This window comes from Lacerta agilis, chromosome 2 (assembly GCF_009819535.1).
Source record: "Lacerta agilis isolate rLacAgi1 chromosome 2, rLacAgi1.pri, whole genome shotgun sequence".
Lineage (NCBI taxonomy): Eukaryota > Metazoa > Chordata > Lepidosauria > Squamata > Lacertidae > Lacerta > Lacerta agilis.
Window position 1 is genome coordinate 20,974,846 of NC_046313.1, and position 17,786 is coordinate 20,992,631.

A 17,786-nucleotide genomic window follows, 5' to 3' on the forward strand; every position below is an offset into this window, starting at 1 on the left:
TGCTGCAACGGTGAGGGAAGCTAATGACTTGCCACACCACATGTAACATAAGTTTTCTGGGGGGAATTTCGAGAAGCATTTTTGCTGTCCTACATGGAGATCTGGTTTTATATTATATTTAAAGAATGGAACTTTTTTTTTAAGTATACAGTGCTAATTTTACGATATTTCAAAAAGTGTTTGAAGTGAAGTATTTGATTAAGGAAACTACCGGTAAATCTAATAAAGCATACTTAGTGTAGTTTAATTGGAGATAATTATTATTGTTACATGTAAATAGGCATGACAATCCAGTAGCACACAATTCCCATGCATTCTTTAAATTCTGAGAACCAAAATGAGAGCAGTGAAAACTGTAAACATATGTATATTTGAAGTATATTTGATATGCCGTGCATATGAAATATACACTTCCTGGGGATGGAAAAATGGTGGAATGGATGTACTGGTGTTGCATCCATTCCAACATTGCATTTCACATGCCAACCATCCAGCTACTGGCATGAAAGAAATGTCCCTGCTAGTTTTCAGTTGAAAAACTGGTGACAAAAGGTATGAGTGTTCAAGAACTGGAGAGAAAACCTGGCAAGCCAACATTATCTCCAACAGTATGAAGAGTTCTGGTTGTACATAGCTATACTCCTCTGTGTTTTCTAATAAAAAGTCATTTCCATTTTAAAAAAAATAGTTGAGAAATAGCTAGTCTCTCTAATTTCCAAAGGGCAAATGGTTCTTTCTAGTCTTTATTCATCAGAAGTCTGTTGAAGGGGATTGAAATGATCAGTTTTAAATGTGTCTTTCAGTTATAAATACCATTTCTTAGGACAGAATTATATAGGACATAGCATCCCTTACAATGGGAAGTAATCAGTTGATCCAATTCACAACTTGAAGACTACAGTAATGAATTGCTGAGGAGATTGGAGTCATTCTACTAACTGCAGCTGAGCTAAAATTATATATGTAGTATACATTTATCCACCCTCCTTTTCCATGGCATTTCAATTTCAACAAATGTATCTAAGATTATCTTTGTAACTTCTACAAAGAGTGTCCTGTAATGAAACTACTTGCCAAAAGGCACTTTTGAACAGAAAATATAAAATAGTGTGCTTAATTTTAGGTCTATTTTTTACCATTTCAACTCATTCACACAAGGGAGCTTTATAAAGTCATCCCAGAAAAATATATCAGAATACCAAAATCTCTTTAGCCAGGATCCAGAGGACCTCTTGAGATATGAGTGTTGATATAGCAGTCCTCACATTATTTTAAACTGCTTCTGAAACTCTAATGCTTCAAAAGCGTATTGCCGAGTGAGGAGATGCAGTTTGAAAACAGCTTCAGAAGCCACACATCTATTCAATTATTAGAGATTATTTTCACCAGGCCTTTCCAATAAATCCCCAGGACACCTTAGAATGACAGCAGAAAATAATAAAATAAAATAAAAGTCAGAAAGTAATGAAACAATTAACACTACTAGGGTATTTTAAAAAGAAGATCTCAACATTATATAACGGATGCAATGGATATCATTATGAGCAGCAAATTGTTGTCCCATCCTTAGCCTGTCTTCATTTTGAAATCAAATATATGTCTGCACTTTGTTTAAATAAAATAAAAACAAAAGGTAATTACTAAACACACAGAGGAACCTTAGTTCTCTAGAAGCATGTGGTTATCAAAGACACTCTAACCATGCAATCCAATCCAGACAGGCAAAACAAAATGGCCCCTACCACAACGGTTCCCCCATTGATTTCCCCCCTGCAAAAATGGTTTTTACGTTATTTCATATCTTCTTACAAAAGAATAATAACAAGTAATAATAATAATAATAATAAACTTTTATTTATATCCCGCCCTCCCTGGCCGAAGTCGGGCTCAGGGTGGCTAACATCAGATACATAACATTGGTATAAAATCGAACAATAATTAAATTACCTCCTTAAAAACATCTCAAAATCAAATTAAAGTCTAATTAGATGGCTTTCCACAGGGTTAGGGTTGGGAACAGTAAGTGCTGCACTGAATTGAAATTTCAGCCTTCACGACATAGGAAAACAGCCAAGTAAACAGCTATTTTAGAGGAGGAGGGTCAAGATATTAACTGCTATGCATGAAATTTCATATATAGCTATATAATCCCTAGTATAGTAAGATAAGACCTTTGGAGCAGGCATTTCCAAAATAAAAATAAAAATAGGAACAGCCCTAGTAGGGCAGTAATTGTTCCTTGATAATTTGTCACCCTCTCCATTATGGAACGAGGGGCGGCCCACCCCCTACGCCCCCCTTGCTATGCCCCTGTATGTATGAATGCTATTGCACAAAAATACATCATACAAACAGGAAAAGAATATACAGCTCCCCTCTCTGACATGGTAATTGGTTTTTCTCCAGAAGCTCTTGTTAGGTGGGGGGGGGGGTATTTACATAGGCAACCCTCCATCCTGCAGCATGAATCAGGCAAAGTTGATTCTGGTCCTAAGGAAGCATCAACCCATGCTGCAAGCTAGGGATGAAAAATTCAGTCCATTTTTTAAAGCAAACTGACCTAACCTGCAGTTCCAAGACTTAGACACAAAGATTAGATAGATAAGATAGAGAAATGGACGCAAAATGGAACACAGTTCGCAACCAGATTGCACACTTTCCTAAATTTTGCAATGAGGGTTTTGTTAAAAATTGCATCCAAAAATGTATTTTACACACACACACACACACACACACACAAAATGTACAAAAATAGGGCAATGCTTAGGAAAGCGTAAGAATGCAGATTTGGGGGAATTGCATACAAAATGCAAGGTTTTGAGAAACTGTGTACAGCAGTGTGCATAATACTTGTGTATTTTAAAATAATAATAATAATAATAATAATAATAATTGTGTATTGTTTAGAATTTTTTTGCAGAAAACAGGATGGAACAGATTTAGGACTGAGTGCATTGCAGAACTGAAATCTGGATTGAAAAGCCCGAACGCCTCAGGTCAGATACATTTACTCTAACAGATAGGCTATCAAAATTGTTGTGTAAGCTCCAGAGTCAGATGTACAGAGGTTAATCAACCTTCTATTCCCCACTGAAAAACAAAATTGTGAAATCAATGAACACTACAGCGTCTACCTGAAGTCAGTGACTGGCTTAAATAATAATAATAATAATAATAATAATAATAATAATAATAATAGTGGCTCAGAATGAATGAAGAATATAGTGTTTCACATTATGGAAATATGCAATAGTGCAGCAGTTTGAAGTTTGACATGGCTAACAGCTGACTATAACTTGCTCTATTATATAGACCTGGCTAAATTAACTGATAAAATCAGAGGAAGTAGTGACCAAAAATTCCAACAAGATTGGGGGAAATTTGGAGACTACCTGAAAAAGCAATGCCCCACTGTGAAATGCTGGCTCCATTTCTAAGCACTCTGTATTGGGAGCTAAAGTTAGTAAGGAAAATACAAGAAAATAAAATAGAAGGATTACACAAGAGTACCAAAGTAGTAAACTGGAAGAGATAGACTGACAACCTGGGATGAAGACAAGTGGAAGCCGTAAGGGAAGGGGAAGTAACAGATAGTAGAAATAGACAAGTATGGACAGAAAAAAGGAAGAAAGAAGTATTACTAAAGGTTAGTAGAATTGATTTATATGAATATGGAATTGGATGTTATGTTTTGTTTTGTTTTGCATTATTTACAACTGAATTATTTGGGAATATAGGAAGGCATTAACTGAATGCATTTTGTGGTTTTTTAGGAAGAATTTAACATGGAATCTTTTAACATTGCTATTCTTTGGTTATTGTTTGTTTGTTTTTTTATTCAATGTTCTTTTTTCTTTTGTATAGATGTAATAAAGTAAATAAATTTAATTTAAAAAAGAAAAAGAAAATTGTGAAATCAATGAACACTACAGCGTCTACCTGAAGTCAGTGACTGGCTAAATAATAATAATAATAATAATAATAATAATAATAATAATAATAATAATAATAATAGTGGCTCTGAATGAATGCAGAATATAGTGTTTCACATTATTGGAAATATGCAATAGTGCAACAGTATGAAGTTTGACATGGCTAACAGCTGACTATAACTTGCTCTCAATATTAATAAAAGTGACTTTATAATATATGTTGTATTTCATCTGTTCGCTCCTTCCCTTTTTTATTTATTTATTTTTGCTTCACAACTCTCCTTTTCTCTTATTTGTCTCTCATTGGCTTCATAGTTGTAATTGCCTGTGATCGTGCAGAAGACATACTGCGACAGAAGAAACTTAATAAGTACAACCTATTTAAGAACATATTAACTGATCTCTAAGCTGCCAATATCTACCATCCGTGGATCAACAAAACGCATCAACAGAGCAATGAACCAACACAGATCAAACAGCAAAGTACAGTGTACTTACATCCGTGTCCGGCCCCTTGTCTGCCCCGGGACAAGAAAAGGTAACGAATTCATGGCACCTCTTGTGAACCACAAAGCAGCAAACTAGGAAAAGAAGAAAAAACATTCAAGCAATTGCAGATTTGTTAACAAGTTTACCGACAATCTACTGAAGTGAATTGAAATAAGCTGCCTTGTGAATAGTGTTGATAGACATTCAAATCATGGAAATTTTAATTCTCAAGTCTTCAAGAAACACGGCATTCTTTCAGCACAGGCAATTGCTTCTAACACACGATGTCCACATACTGTAAAATGACAGTGCATCTAATTTTGCTTCTTGTTTTTTTAACATAAGATGTGGTCAAAACAATCAAAGGACTCGAAAACATTTAACTCTTTGCCCATTAAGATACAAGACAGAGTAGTTCCCCATTGTTATTTTGCCCGAGATTTTACAGTTGCCACTTTTCATGCAGGCAACAGTATCCCACATTCTTTAACAGCGGATGAAAAAGAAGCATTTATTTGATAGGGTTTTTTGGAGAATTTTTATTTCTGATACAATTTTGCTATATCTATAAAAAGTGCACGCTACTTAGTTACTTTAGCTGTGCTTTATTGTTTTAGCAGGACTTTATACATTTGCTCTGTGCAAGTTGGAAGCTCTCTTGTGTACCTTGGTAAAAAGGCAGGATAGACATAAATCAATTACAGTGGTGCCTTGCAAGACGAAATTAATTCGTTCTGCGAGTGCTGTCATCTAGCGAAAATTTCGTCTTGCGAGGCACCAACGGGGGAATAGCAGTTTGGAAAAAAAATCACGGAAATATTTTGTCTTGCAAGGCAAGCCCATTGAAAAATTCGTGTTGCGAGACAGCCTTCCGTTAGCGAATGCCTTTCGTCTAGCGAGTTTTTCGTCTAGCGAGGCATTCGTCTAGCGAGGTACCACTGTACTGGCAATTCTCCAATGCTCTTGGCAAATAAGGGGAAATTGATAAAATTACATTCATGACATCAGGATGCGTTCCGCAAAACCTTAAGTTAGGGTGGGCTCTATCCTTAAAGGTAATTGAATAACATGTTAACATACTACTGGTGCATATCTAACTATTGAAAAACATTGCTGTTGTGATGATAGAAAGGCAACATGGCCAAATGTTAACCTTGGGTATTAGTTGCTTAGCATGTAGAAAACCATCATCAAAAGGCCATCAATGGCTCCTAATCCTGATGGCTATGTTCTCTATCATACTGTCAGGGGTAGTAGGCTTCTAAATACCAGTTATTTGAAATCACAGGAGGGGAGAGTGTGCTGTTGCACTCAGGTCCTGCTTACAGGCTTCCCATAGACACCTGTCAGAACAGGATGGTGGATTGTAAAACAACTGTAGTTCAGTTCCTAAGTTTATTGCTCTAGCTAAAGGCTTAAGATCAGCCTTGGCCTATGGAGCCCTGTTGCAGCGACTGTTATATCTACATTAATTCTAAACCTGAACTGTCACATAAAAGAAATGATTCTAGATTCAGGTAGGTAACCGTGTTGGTCTGACGCAGTCTAAATAAATAAAAATAAAAATTGTCCAGTAGCACCTTAGAGAACAACTTTGTTCTGGGTATAAGCTTTCGTGTGCATGGACACTTTTTCATGCACACGAAAGCTTATACCCAGAACAAACTTAGTTGGTCTCTAAGATGCTACTGGACAATTTTTTATATATATATAAAAGAAATGGCTAGTGCATCACAACAAACAATTAAATAAGGTTCTTGGGAGACCAAAGGAAACATCTACATAGGAAAAGTTGTCTTCTGAAATTATGCTGACAGACTCTTTGCTCTGGTCTCATACTTCCTTTTCAATAGGATTTGATCGGAGGTGTGCTGCATCAGATTTTGGTTGCTCAATCACTCCCAATTCAAAGATGCGGCAAAATTACAGTTTCTAGGGCCACTTGTTGCATTCTGCACGAGTCATTTCTACGAGCTTTCAAATCTGGACTCAGTCAGGCACGCAGAAAGCAAGATACACATCCCTTGTCTCAGTTTAACTGCACAGGATTGTAACTTAAGGCTCCATAAAATGGTAGCACCTTCCTAGAAATGCAAAGAATACTTTTCTATTCAAGAACTGGCCTAATGTCATTTTAACATTCAAGGTCACCTTAAAGCTGAAATATATGGTGACTTATTGTACCAAGGGGGGGAAATGTACTACATGGAACACCGTGCACAATGTGGATGGGGGTCAGAGCAAAAACAGGTCCTGGGTCACTGCTTATGCATCTCTCTCCTCTCATTTCTCTCCATATTTTTCTTTTTTTATATATTAAAAAAAAACTTTTGATGACAATGACTTCCTGAAAGATAAAGTGAGGATCTAGGTAGAGAACCTTTTGCCAGCCAGATATTGTCTTCCAATTTCTATCAAACCTGACAGCCGATTATGCCAGATGAGGTTGTTGGGAGTTAGAGTCCTTCAACATATGACAGGTAAGCCACCTCTGATCTATGAGGAAGGGTGACCTTATTTGAGAGGAGGAAAACAGAGTCTGGGCATTATTTTGTGAATTCTGGTGTGGGAAGGATTTAGAACAGGCTTCCTCAACCTCGGCCCTCCAGATGTTTTGAGACTATAATTCCCATCACCCCTGACCACTGGTCCTGCTAGCTAGGGATCATGGGAGTTGTGGGCCAAAAACATCTGGAGGGCCGAGGTTGAGGAAGCCTGGTTTAGACTTTACTAGAAATAGGGACAACCATCTTTAATCAGAAAGCTGCAACACAATCACTTGCATTCCAGGTTGTTGAAATACGCTCTTTTAAAAACCTCTTTCTCAACTCCAACCACATCTGTATAAAATGAGTGGAAGAACACATGAGGCAACTAAGGTAGGATGCCAGCACTGAAAGACTGTTTCCTAAGGAAGGCAAAAGAAAAATCTAAATGCACAGTCTCAAAAACCTTTGATTATCTCAATGTTTCATGTGGGAAAGTGTTGTGAATGGGGGGGGGGGCTTTTAAAGCAGGCTGAAATCACTACTGATCACTACCGTACTTCTTTTCCCAGTACTGGAACCTATATAAATGTCAAATCCATCATTTAACGGCTTTGTTTCTGAAACTCACTTTTCAAATGCATAATTCAAAATGCCACTTCCTTTACGAAGTGAGATAGCTAATGAAAACGATGGCTCTCCTATGACCCTCTTATGATCAATTGAGTGCAAGATTTGAGATTAAGTAAACGGAGAGAGACCAATTAACCAGGGTGCATGGTCAATTTGGCAGCACAGATATAACCTTACTGATGAGATCAGCTTTACTGACGTGAATATGCACATCTGCCCCTATGTTATCTCAAAGAACCAGGGGCTACATACCGTATTTTTCGCTCCATAAGACGCACTTTTCCCCTCTTGAAAAGTAAGGGGAAATATCTGTGCGTCTTATGGAGCGAGTGGTGGTCCCTGGAGCTGAATTGCCCAGGGGCCAAAAGAGGATCATGCTTTTTATTTTACAAAGAGAAAAGGGGGTGTTGAAAGGACCCTGCTCAGCAGCTGATCAGCAAGAGATCGGGAGAGAGATAAGAGTCCCGGCTCCCTTTCAGCCCTGCCCCCTTGCCCAGGCCTCCATTGTTGAATGTGCTGCAGAGGGAGGTTGTTTGTTTCCCCAGGGACATGTGACTGGCTGATTAGATTATCTGTCTGGAAACTGTAGAAAAGGCTCCCTTTCCTTTAGAAGCTGCAGAAATGTGAGTTGAACCCCATAAAAATGGGGCTTTTCCTCTTTGCTTTTCCCCCTTTGCAAAAGGAGCTTTGCTTTTCCCCCTTTGCAAAAAAAAAAAACAAAAAACTGCAAAACTTTTAGCTGATCCTCAAAAAAACAGGGCTTTTAGAGGAGGAAAACCAGAAAAATATTTTTTCCCCTTGTTTCTTCCTCTAAAATCAAGGTGTGCCCTATGGTCCGGTGCGCCCTATGGAGCGAAAAATACGGTGCATGTAGTTATACCGTCTTCTGTTCACAATAAGCTTGTGAGGTAGGCATTGCTGAAACTGACTAGTTAGTGCAAGGCTACACAATTAAGCATTATAGCTGAGTGAGGATTTCAATTTAGTGCCTCCCTTGGTTGACAGTCTTCAGCCAGCATTTCAATACCCACTGAAGTCTAAAATATAATATAGAAAGAAGCTACAAGAATTCTAAAGCCACTCTTAAATTCTTGCTCTACAGAAAAAAACACACCAAAAAACCCTATTCAACAAGATGAAATTCATGTATCAGCAATTCATGTTTTGTTTCCATGGATCTCTAGTGGATTGTGTCACTCATCAGAAGGCACCCGTCCTTGTCAAAAGCACATGTAAAGCCACCCCGAGGGAGGCCAAAATATTGTATTCTACAGAGAAAACAGCAGGGATGAAAAACACAAGCACAAGGCAAACACTGGTAGGGATATGGATATGGATAACAAATGTTCTCACAGCAACAAGAACGCCTGACCACACTGTGTGACTCCACAGTTATTCATACACCCCATGCAGTATCCAACCAGTAACCTGTAAAAAGACATTCGTCTTCTCCCATGCCTTTAGCTAATTAAACAATCTATAGCTTTTTAAACTATAGGGGGGTTCTGTTTTCGTTGGTTACTATGGTGTGTATTTTTGTGTTTTTTATATTGTAAACAACCCTGAGATCCTCTGATGATGGGCTGTACAGAAATTTAATAAATAATAAGTAATAATAAAGGACACTGGAGGGACAGCCTAGAAAGTCATAGAATTGTAGAGTTGGAAGGGACCACAAGGGTCATCTAGTCCAACCCCCTGCAAGGCAGAAATCTTTTGCCCGACGTGGGACTCAAACCCACAACCCTGAGATTAAGAGTTCCATGCTCTACCAACTGAGCTATCCTAGGTCAAAAAGGTTATATGAATTACCCCGAAGCCAAACAGGGAGTCTGCTTACAGCATTAGTACATCATTTTGCCAATTAAAACATATTAAAATGATACACTGTCAAAGAGCATCAAGTATCTTGAAAGCTTCCACTACCTAATATATTCAGTTTCATTTATCCTGCTTTAAAGGGATCCAAGCATTAAAACTAAGGGTTGTATCCAAAGCTGCATGGGTGAGGATCTGCTTGCACAATGGGACTTATCCTTCCTCTATTCTTCCTGATCCCACAAAATCTGCTATAGAGGGCCCATCAAACCTCTGCAGCAGACTTTTGACGGTTCACAAGGGGCTGTGGGAGAGAGGAAGTGAAAGCTCTGGATACAACCCTAACAGTAGATTTCAGGAACAGGCGTATACACTGGAAAAAAATACATTCTCACTTAATGAGCACCAGTAGCAGCAGTAGTAATAGTAATAGTGGTGTATTACATTATTAATCTTAATTGTAATTAATAGTATTATTACTATTTTAAAGTTCTATATAGTAAACATCACATCTACCTCCTACGTAAGGTTTGGTTTGGTTTGGTTTGGTTTTGCACAGAGGAAGCCAGCATTTTTCTGGGATTAATAAATATTTGTGAAAGCACATTACACAATTTTTTATTTAATACCAAGGAATACCTAGCGGGAGATTTATCTGAAATATATCAAGCATACGATTTGTTCTCAGATCTTTGCCATCTCAAATGTTTGATGTGTTGATGTACAAAAACCATTAACACCAGAAATCCGCAGATTAATTTAGCAGCCAATAGGTTTCACCTTGCACAGAACAGTGGGAATTTAAGAGGTTTCAGCCTGACGTGAAAGCAAAAGTTCACCTAGGGTGGAAGAGGCAGATTTGACTAGCATAGGCTTGCTCAAACCTCTGCATCATACTTTTGTAACTTAATCTGACATTTCTGATACCTTCGGTTCTTTTTCTGGCCTCAGTTCTATCCTCTGCTAGAAAGAGCATGACTGGCATATGGTCACACATTCCTCTCCTTATGCTGGCACAACAGATCTCGCCACTACATTACATCTACAGAACTTTACCGCTACAAGCCATTTATACCAGGAGCCTATACAGCACAAGACCAGCATTCAAAACTTGCCATGCTTCAGGTGCACCTGGCCATCAGCCACTTGTGACCAAGTGAAGATGCCTGGGCACCAGAATGTCACCTGACGTCTCCACCATCTGGAGGTGCATGCCTGGGGATCCTTGGATCTTGACTGTTTTCACACAGTAGCAACATGTCCTGTATAATTCTCTCTTTTTTGTATATAATTTTATTGGGTTTTCTAATACCCTGTTTCTCCTAAAATAAGACATAGCCATAAAATAAGCCACAGCAGGATTTCTATGCATTTGTGAAATATAAGCCGTTCCCCAAAAATAAGCCATACCCCGAAAATAAGCCATAGTGACGTGGTACCTCCCATTAAAACAGCCTGGGGAGGCGTGGCTATGCAGCGTACCGATGCGACGCGGTTAAAATAAGACATCCCCTGAAAATAAGCCATACTGTGTTTTGTTGAGCAAAAAAAATATAAGACGGTGTCTTATTTTAGGAGAAACACGGTAACACAGAGAGAGATTTATTGTAGTCCATAGGCCGAAAATACACAGTACAGTGGTACCTCGGGTTATGTACCCAATCCGTTCCGGGGTGCCGTTTGCACCCCAAAAAGTATGTAACCCGAGCGTCCATTTTGTGCATGTACAAAGCGTGTTATTGTGCTTCTGCGCATGTGCAGACCGCTTCTGTGCATGCGCAGACCGCATGGACATGTGCAGAAGTGTCCACACGGCGAAAAACACTTCTGGGTTCCGGAGTACGTAACCCGAAAATACGTAAGCTGAAGCGGACGTAACCCGAGGTACAACTGTACAAAAATTATATATCAATAGTTATTAGGTCATTAGATCTTGCTATATATTATTGGCACGAACAAAATGATTTCAGGAACCAAAAAGTCATATTGAAAAATACCACTTTTGAGATGTCTGGTCCAAAAAATGGCAACTAGGCATTCCGTTTTGGCAACTGTAACCTTGGTTTAAGGAGCCATTTGGTGCATTTCTTATATATCTGGGTTTCTAATACTGTACAAGACTTAGAAAAGAGGGCATGGAAGAGAATGGACAGAAAGATTTGTCAAGTTAGCATGCTAGCGTCAGAGCAGCTGGACAATCACAGTATCTCTTTCACACACATACACAAACGCACCCCTACGCCTGTCTAGGCTGAAGGGAACGCCAAGTCACCATTAAAATGCTCAACATTTGTGCCCTGCCCCACTTGCCCACAGAAGGAAAAGGAAAGCTAGTGATTGGGGAAGAATGGCAAAGAGTTACAGAGAAGAACATCTTGCACAATGGTACAGACACCTGGAGTCCTAGCAGCTATAAACCACCAGGTATCCTTCTCTTCTTCCAATTAGTACTTCCAGAATACAGCTGGGGATAGGGGCCACTCAAATACAATGGCAGTGCTATTTTTCTAGAAAAAGAGGTGCCGGAACTCACGCTGAACTTATACTGGCAATGGCATCACCCTGAGAATTGCTAGAACTGAGTTCCTGTGAGTTCCAGCTGGGTGGGGGGGCGGAGCCCTGGTTATGAGTCACCCAGCAGGAAAGTGTTAGCATAAAAATAGACAACACATGCGAATATGCGCTAAGAGCAACATCAAAGTTCAAGCCCAGGTAACCTGTCATACTCCAGAACATTTGAGGCCAAGGCCTAAGAATCTGCATTCACAAGTGTGGCTCCTACACAAAAGTGAATCAGCACCAACCACGGCATTGGCACACATGCCAGGGGCGGGGGGGGGGGGTTCTCTTGTAGGAGAAGTGATGCTTGCCAGGGGAAGACTGCATGGAGCATCACAAGTCACTGCTCGTACTGTTGCTGCTAAAATGGTTTGATTGCATCAGGCTAACCATCTTTTGAAAATGATAGTTCGGCAGTTGAGTCATGGAAAGGAGAATGCCAAAAAGGAAAAAACACAAGGGAATTTCAAATGCCAAAAACATCTTCATTTTAAACCAAGATGAGAAACGTTAACATTTTGCTAGGAGAAAATGAAAACAATTTAAGATTGTGATTGTATGCAGATTTAGCTGGGAGTTAAGTCCCACCAGACAAAGTGAAACACACTTTTGAGGAAACATAATGGGGACGAGGCTTCAGAAGTGCACAAAAAGACTATTAAAAAGGGGACAAGAGAACAAGATATCGTACAATTTATAATACAATGCAAGTCATTTATCTTTCAGGCTCATCCTTTTCTCACCAGGAGTTATCAAACAGAAATTTTCATAGATGTTCCAGTTACCTACGGCTACCCACCTAGTTAAAGCAATATACAGTGGTACCTCAGGTTACATACGCTTCAGGTTACATACTCCTCTAACCCAGAAATAACGCTTCAGGTTAATAATAATAATAATAATACATTTTTATTTCTAACCCGCCCTTCCGAATCCAAAGACCGGGCTCAGGGCGGCTAACAACAAATATAAGACAATGATTAAAACAACTTAAAAAACAGCATAAAAACAAACATCAGTGGGATCCCCAGGGCTAACTGGCCAGGTTAGTCATGCTAGGCCAGTGGGGAGACCAGGGAGGAATTTTAATGTAGGGACCCAGAAGGGTTTCTTCAGAAAAAAGGGAAGGGGAATAGGAATAGAACTTTGCTTCAGGATAAGAACAGAAATCGTGCTCTGGTGGCGCGGCAGCAGCGGGAGGCCCCCTTAGCTAAAGTGGTGCTTCAGGTTAAGAACAGTTTCAGGTTAAGAACGGACCTCCGGAACGAATTAAGTGCGTAACCAGAGGTACCACTGTACAAGTATCAGCTACGACAGGCGATGCCAAACTGTGGTTTGCAAGCTTCATTCAGGCAGTCTGCAGCACGTCTGTGGATTTGTGGTTGAAGATGGGAGATACCACATCCACTGCATGAAATATTCATATTGAATTTTTAACTTTATGTTTATTGCTTCTTTTATTTATTATTTCTACGGTATTCAAATCGGAATATGTAGAATACAATATATAAGAAAGCTAAAATTCGGAATGAGCTCAGGCTTGCAAGAGAGGTTAAAAATAATAAACTATGTTTGAATCGAGAGGAAGAACAAGGAAGTAGTGTGAGGAAGGTGAATAAATGCTATTGGGTGACAGACAGAAAGAAAGAAGAACTGCTCAATGCCTGTGTTGTCTCTGTCTTCTCCCAAAAGGAAAACAGCACCCAGCCTGGTGATACTAGAGTAAATGGTGCAGAAAGGGAGGGAGGTGCAACCCAAAATAGGAGAAGAGGTGGCAAGGGAACATCTAGCTACTTTAAATGAATTCAAATCTCCATGCCTGATGAACTGTTTCCATCCAAGGGTACTAAAGGAACTTGCAGGTGTTAACATCAGAGCCTCCATCTATAATCTTTAATAATTCTTGGAGAACAGATGAAGTCACTGCAGACTGGAGGTGGGCAAATGGTGTCCCCATCTTCAAAAGGGGGAGGGCAGATCCAGGCAACTACCAGCCTGTCAGTTTGGCATCAATACCTGGAAACGTCCTAGAGCAGATGATTATAAACAGTTGGTTTTTAAACAAAGGTTGGGTGGATTTTTTTAGCTATGTTTCCAGCATTGCAAGGGGTTGGACTAGATGGGCATTGGGGATCCCTTCCTAATCCTACAATTCTATGAATTAAAAATCATATAAGATTTAGGACAGTGCATTACAATTGTGGCAAGTGGAAAACTCATTAAGAGGTGTGCCAAGTCCCTCAGCAATTTTGGGAACCACTGAATGAGGAAACATAAGCATATCTAAATTCTGATTAGAAATGTTATAATCCCTCCCAATCATTTCTAGACCTAAAGTTTGAACGAAGTATTTCTCTGCAGAAAGAAACCTCTTTTTCCCCGAAAAACCATAGTAACAAAACAAAAAGCGAAAAAGGAAGCCATGATGAGGGATAATCAAGAGAGAGGTATTTTGCAATTACACAGTAATGATTTGCACTGCACTATTTATTTGTCATTCAGAACACGTATGTTTTAAGATCAGATCTCCCCAACAGAGATGTTCAAAACACAATCTGTTTGATATCAAAGCAATCTATTTAATCAACAGATTAAGAAAAACACAAAAGCATTTACTGGACCAATTTCCAGATCTTGGTTGTGTTTACTCTCATTAAAAATGAGCAATCCACCAACATCTGCCCAGTTCAATCTCGATTCCTATTCATGGGACATCATGACATAGGACCTATTTCATGGAGTCCCCATTAATATATACAGTATATAGAAATTCGTGCTGCTCTGCCTAGCTGAGAGAAAAAGGGGGGGGGGGAGAGAGAAAATCCCTCTAGCAGTGGATCTCCAAAAATCAGAGAGAAGAAACCTACTTTTGGCAGATGTGCTGCGAGAGGGGAGGCTACTCTCAAGCACTGCTGGTGCTTGTTTCCTTGGTTATGTTTGAGGCACACTCAAACAAACTGAGAAGCATTTAACTTCCACTCAGCAGCTTCTGCACTGGGGTTATATTTTGCTGCTCTGGCTGTAGGTGCCTTTTCCTGGCTGGGAACAGCCACCTGCAGCCAATGCACAACCAAACACAGCCAACCCAACTGTATCCCAATATCAGCTCCTTATCAGATGAAGGTATCAAACTTGTTACCTGGCCAATTCACAAAATCAATACACAGTTATGGTGCGAAAACCTTTACAAGCCACTTGTGCTGCAATCCTACAGTCAGTCTGGTAAGCCAGGAGTAGCCATCATGGTGCCCTCCAGATGTTGCCAGACTACAACTCCTATCATCCCTGTCCATTGGCTGGTGGGAGTTTTAGTTCAACAACATCTGGAGGGCACCACATTGGATGCCTATGAGGTAAGCCAAATGGTGTTACTATGTCTTCAGGAAAGCTGGCTAGCTGTTGGGAGTCAAAAGGGTGAGGAGGCATGGATGTGGGAGGAAAAACAAGAAGCAGCGTGGAAGCAAAAGTTAAAAAAGAGAGAGAGGAGAAGGCAGAGGGACTTTCTGGCTCCCCAGCTCTCCCCTTTTCCATCTCTATTCTTTCAAAGATACTCATAAGCAGATGACATAGGGTTTAACTTGCTCATTCAGAGCGTTAATAAAACGGAAAGGCATGTTGACACCTGAAATGCATTTAACTTATTACCTCAATAAACAGCAACACTTTTGTGAAGAAAACCCCATCAAATAAAATAGAATGCACTGTGCAGAATTTCACTTCGCATTTCCAGAGTCCAATTATTATTACCTTATTAATCTGTATGAAATGTATACCGGCCAAGTGGCATAAGTTATTCTCAAGTTGTAGGGGGAAAGCATCATTTCCTATAGTTGCCGCTTCAATTAGTCCCAGTTCCTTCACGACAGAGTGAGACAACAGGCCAAGCCCTGTGCTAGCTTCACAAACAATGCAAAGCACAAAAATCAGCTGACAAATAAGGCCATTTTCAGATGTGAAACTTAAAATTGGTCATTCAATTTCCTGGATCTGCAAAGAGAATGAGATTGCTAAGCAACTTACAATCAGCATTTGATTTGTTAACAGCTATCTTCCATGTTCTGCGTGACATTAACCAGATTGATGCAGAGGCCTTTAGATACTTTACAGTAGGCTAATCTACTACTATCTTGGAATCACCACTTTTTAATTATATTGGAAAGGCACCACTCATTGTCAGAAAGCACACAAGCCTATAGTTGAAGAGCCAGCTCTTTATGAGCCCCGCAATTAAAGACTGGTAGCCAATCATTAACACGAGCCAAAATATTGAAATAAAATAACAATGAAGAAGTCTGGCCATATGGATAGAGAGAGGTGTGCTTGCACACACAAACACACTCAAACACAATGACCGTTCCCCACATCAAATGGGGGGCGACGTTTGTGTTGTCGTGCGCAGCCCCCTGGATTCCAGTGCGACTCATGGTAGTTCGGGCTGGCATCACCTTCCTCAGGCAGGGATACCTGGGGTCTCTGCCTACCTCAGTTAACTGCCCAATCCCGCCTGGGGAGGTGTTGCCAAGGGATTGGCCAGGTAAGGGGAGGGGCCACAGTTACTGCTCTCCCCCACCAGTGGCGGCGAACAGGGGGCAGGCTCTCTGCTTGAACATATGTTCTCCAGAGCCAGCCCAATCCCCACACATTCTGGATAACCCTGATGTTTCTTAGATCCCCGGGTGGGGACTGGGAAGGATAAGCCCAGTGCCTGAGCCAAGGTCTCCCTACATCTGAATCTTAATAAAGTTGTGGCCAATTTTAATCCCATAGCACGTTGTCTTGTGTCATTATTCTGCTCAGGGGTCGCCTGGGGTTTGGGGGACTCCGCCTGTCCACGCAAACACAACATCTTCTCAAGTTCTGCATAGCAAAACACATACCCAGAATACCCAGGTTCTATTACCAAAAATAATGTTGCCCTTCCAGAATGTGGTGTCATGGGCAGGACCAGCCTAAGACATTTCAGCACCTGAGGCAATCCACAAAATGCCCCTCTCTCCAGGGAAGGTTGAAGTGACAATCAAAGGCTGTCATTGGGGGGGGGGGAGAAAGGGGCCCACTCTGAATCATGCATGAGACCCCAGAGAGCAGCCCCACCATTTCCCTCTCTAGGGAGATGGGAAGAGACCAGCAATGCCTCCCATTCACCGAGATGCTACAATACTGGTGGCACTGGGGAGGCTGCCGAGGAAGAGGGAGATCCAGCCTCCAAGGGGTATGCATGCCGCAGCCATCACTGTAGCAAGCAATACATTTCTTGCAGGCCAGATTTGCTGCACCTGTGGATGCTGCTGCCTGAGGTCACCTCACCTAGCCTCATGCATGGGCCAACCCTGTTCATGGGACAAAGTAAAATTTATTCTTACCTCCAGTTGTGTGAAGCTAGCATGCACTCCCAAATTTGCCCCTACTTGTACAGAAACAAGAGGATCCAGCAAATTAACAGCTCAGCACGCTTCCGGTAACCTACATGTGCACGCGGGGTGTGTGTGTTTTTGTTTTGTTTTCGCTATTAATGACATACTAGTGCTAAGCATATTCAGTGCTGCTTATACACAATCTAGTACCTTAGAAATGGGGTAGCCTTTCCACTAACACCCAGGAATCATTATAATTATATACATATATATTTATTTCAGAGAAGGTGAAGGGTTTCTTTCTCTTTCAAAATGGGCATGTGTGCATACCAGCAAAAACTTTCATTTGAGAGAAGGAAGAAGGGTAACTAGAATTCATGACAGCTATGTGGAAATGTAATGTCAGAGGAACAGGCAGGTAAGAAACAGAAGCTGGGTCGTGAACCAGAAAATACAAAGACACCGGATTAATGGATCACCAACCATGTACAACCACGCTTCAAAACCAGGTGAGA

The 17,786-nt window shown here is 40.4% G+C and overlaps 1 protein-coding gene across 3 annotated transcripts in view; it reads right to left on the minus strand.

Moving 5' to 3' along the window:
- PRKCA (protein kinase C alpha) overlaps positions 1-17,786 on the minus strand; it is a 184,741-nt gene that overhangs the window by 94,944 nt on the left and 72,011 nt on the right. For all 3 annotated transcript variants that reach the window (XM_033138873.1, XM_033138874.1, XM_033138875.1), the window contains exon 3: positions 4,431-4,513. In XM_033138873.1, the coding sequence (XP_032994764.1) occupies positions 4,431-4,513 (83 nt within the window). The remainder of the gene's footprint in view (positions 1-4,430; positions 4,514-17,786) is intronic.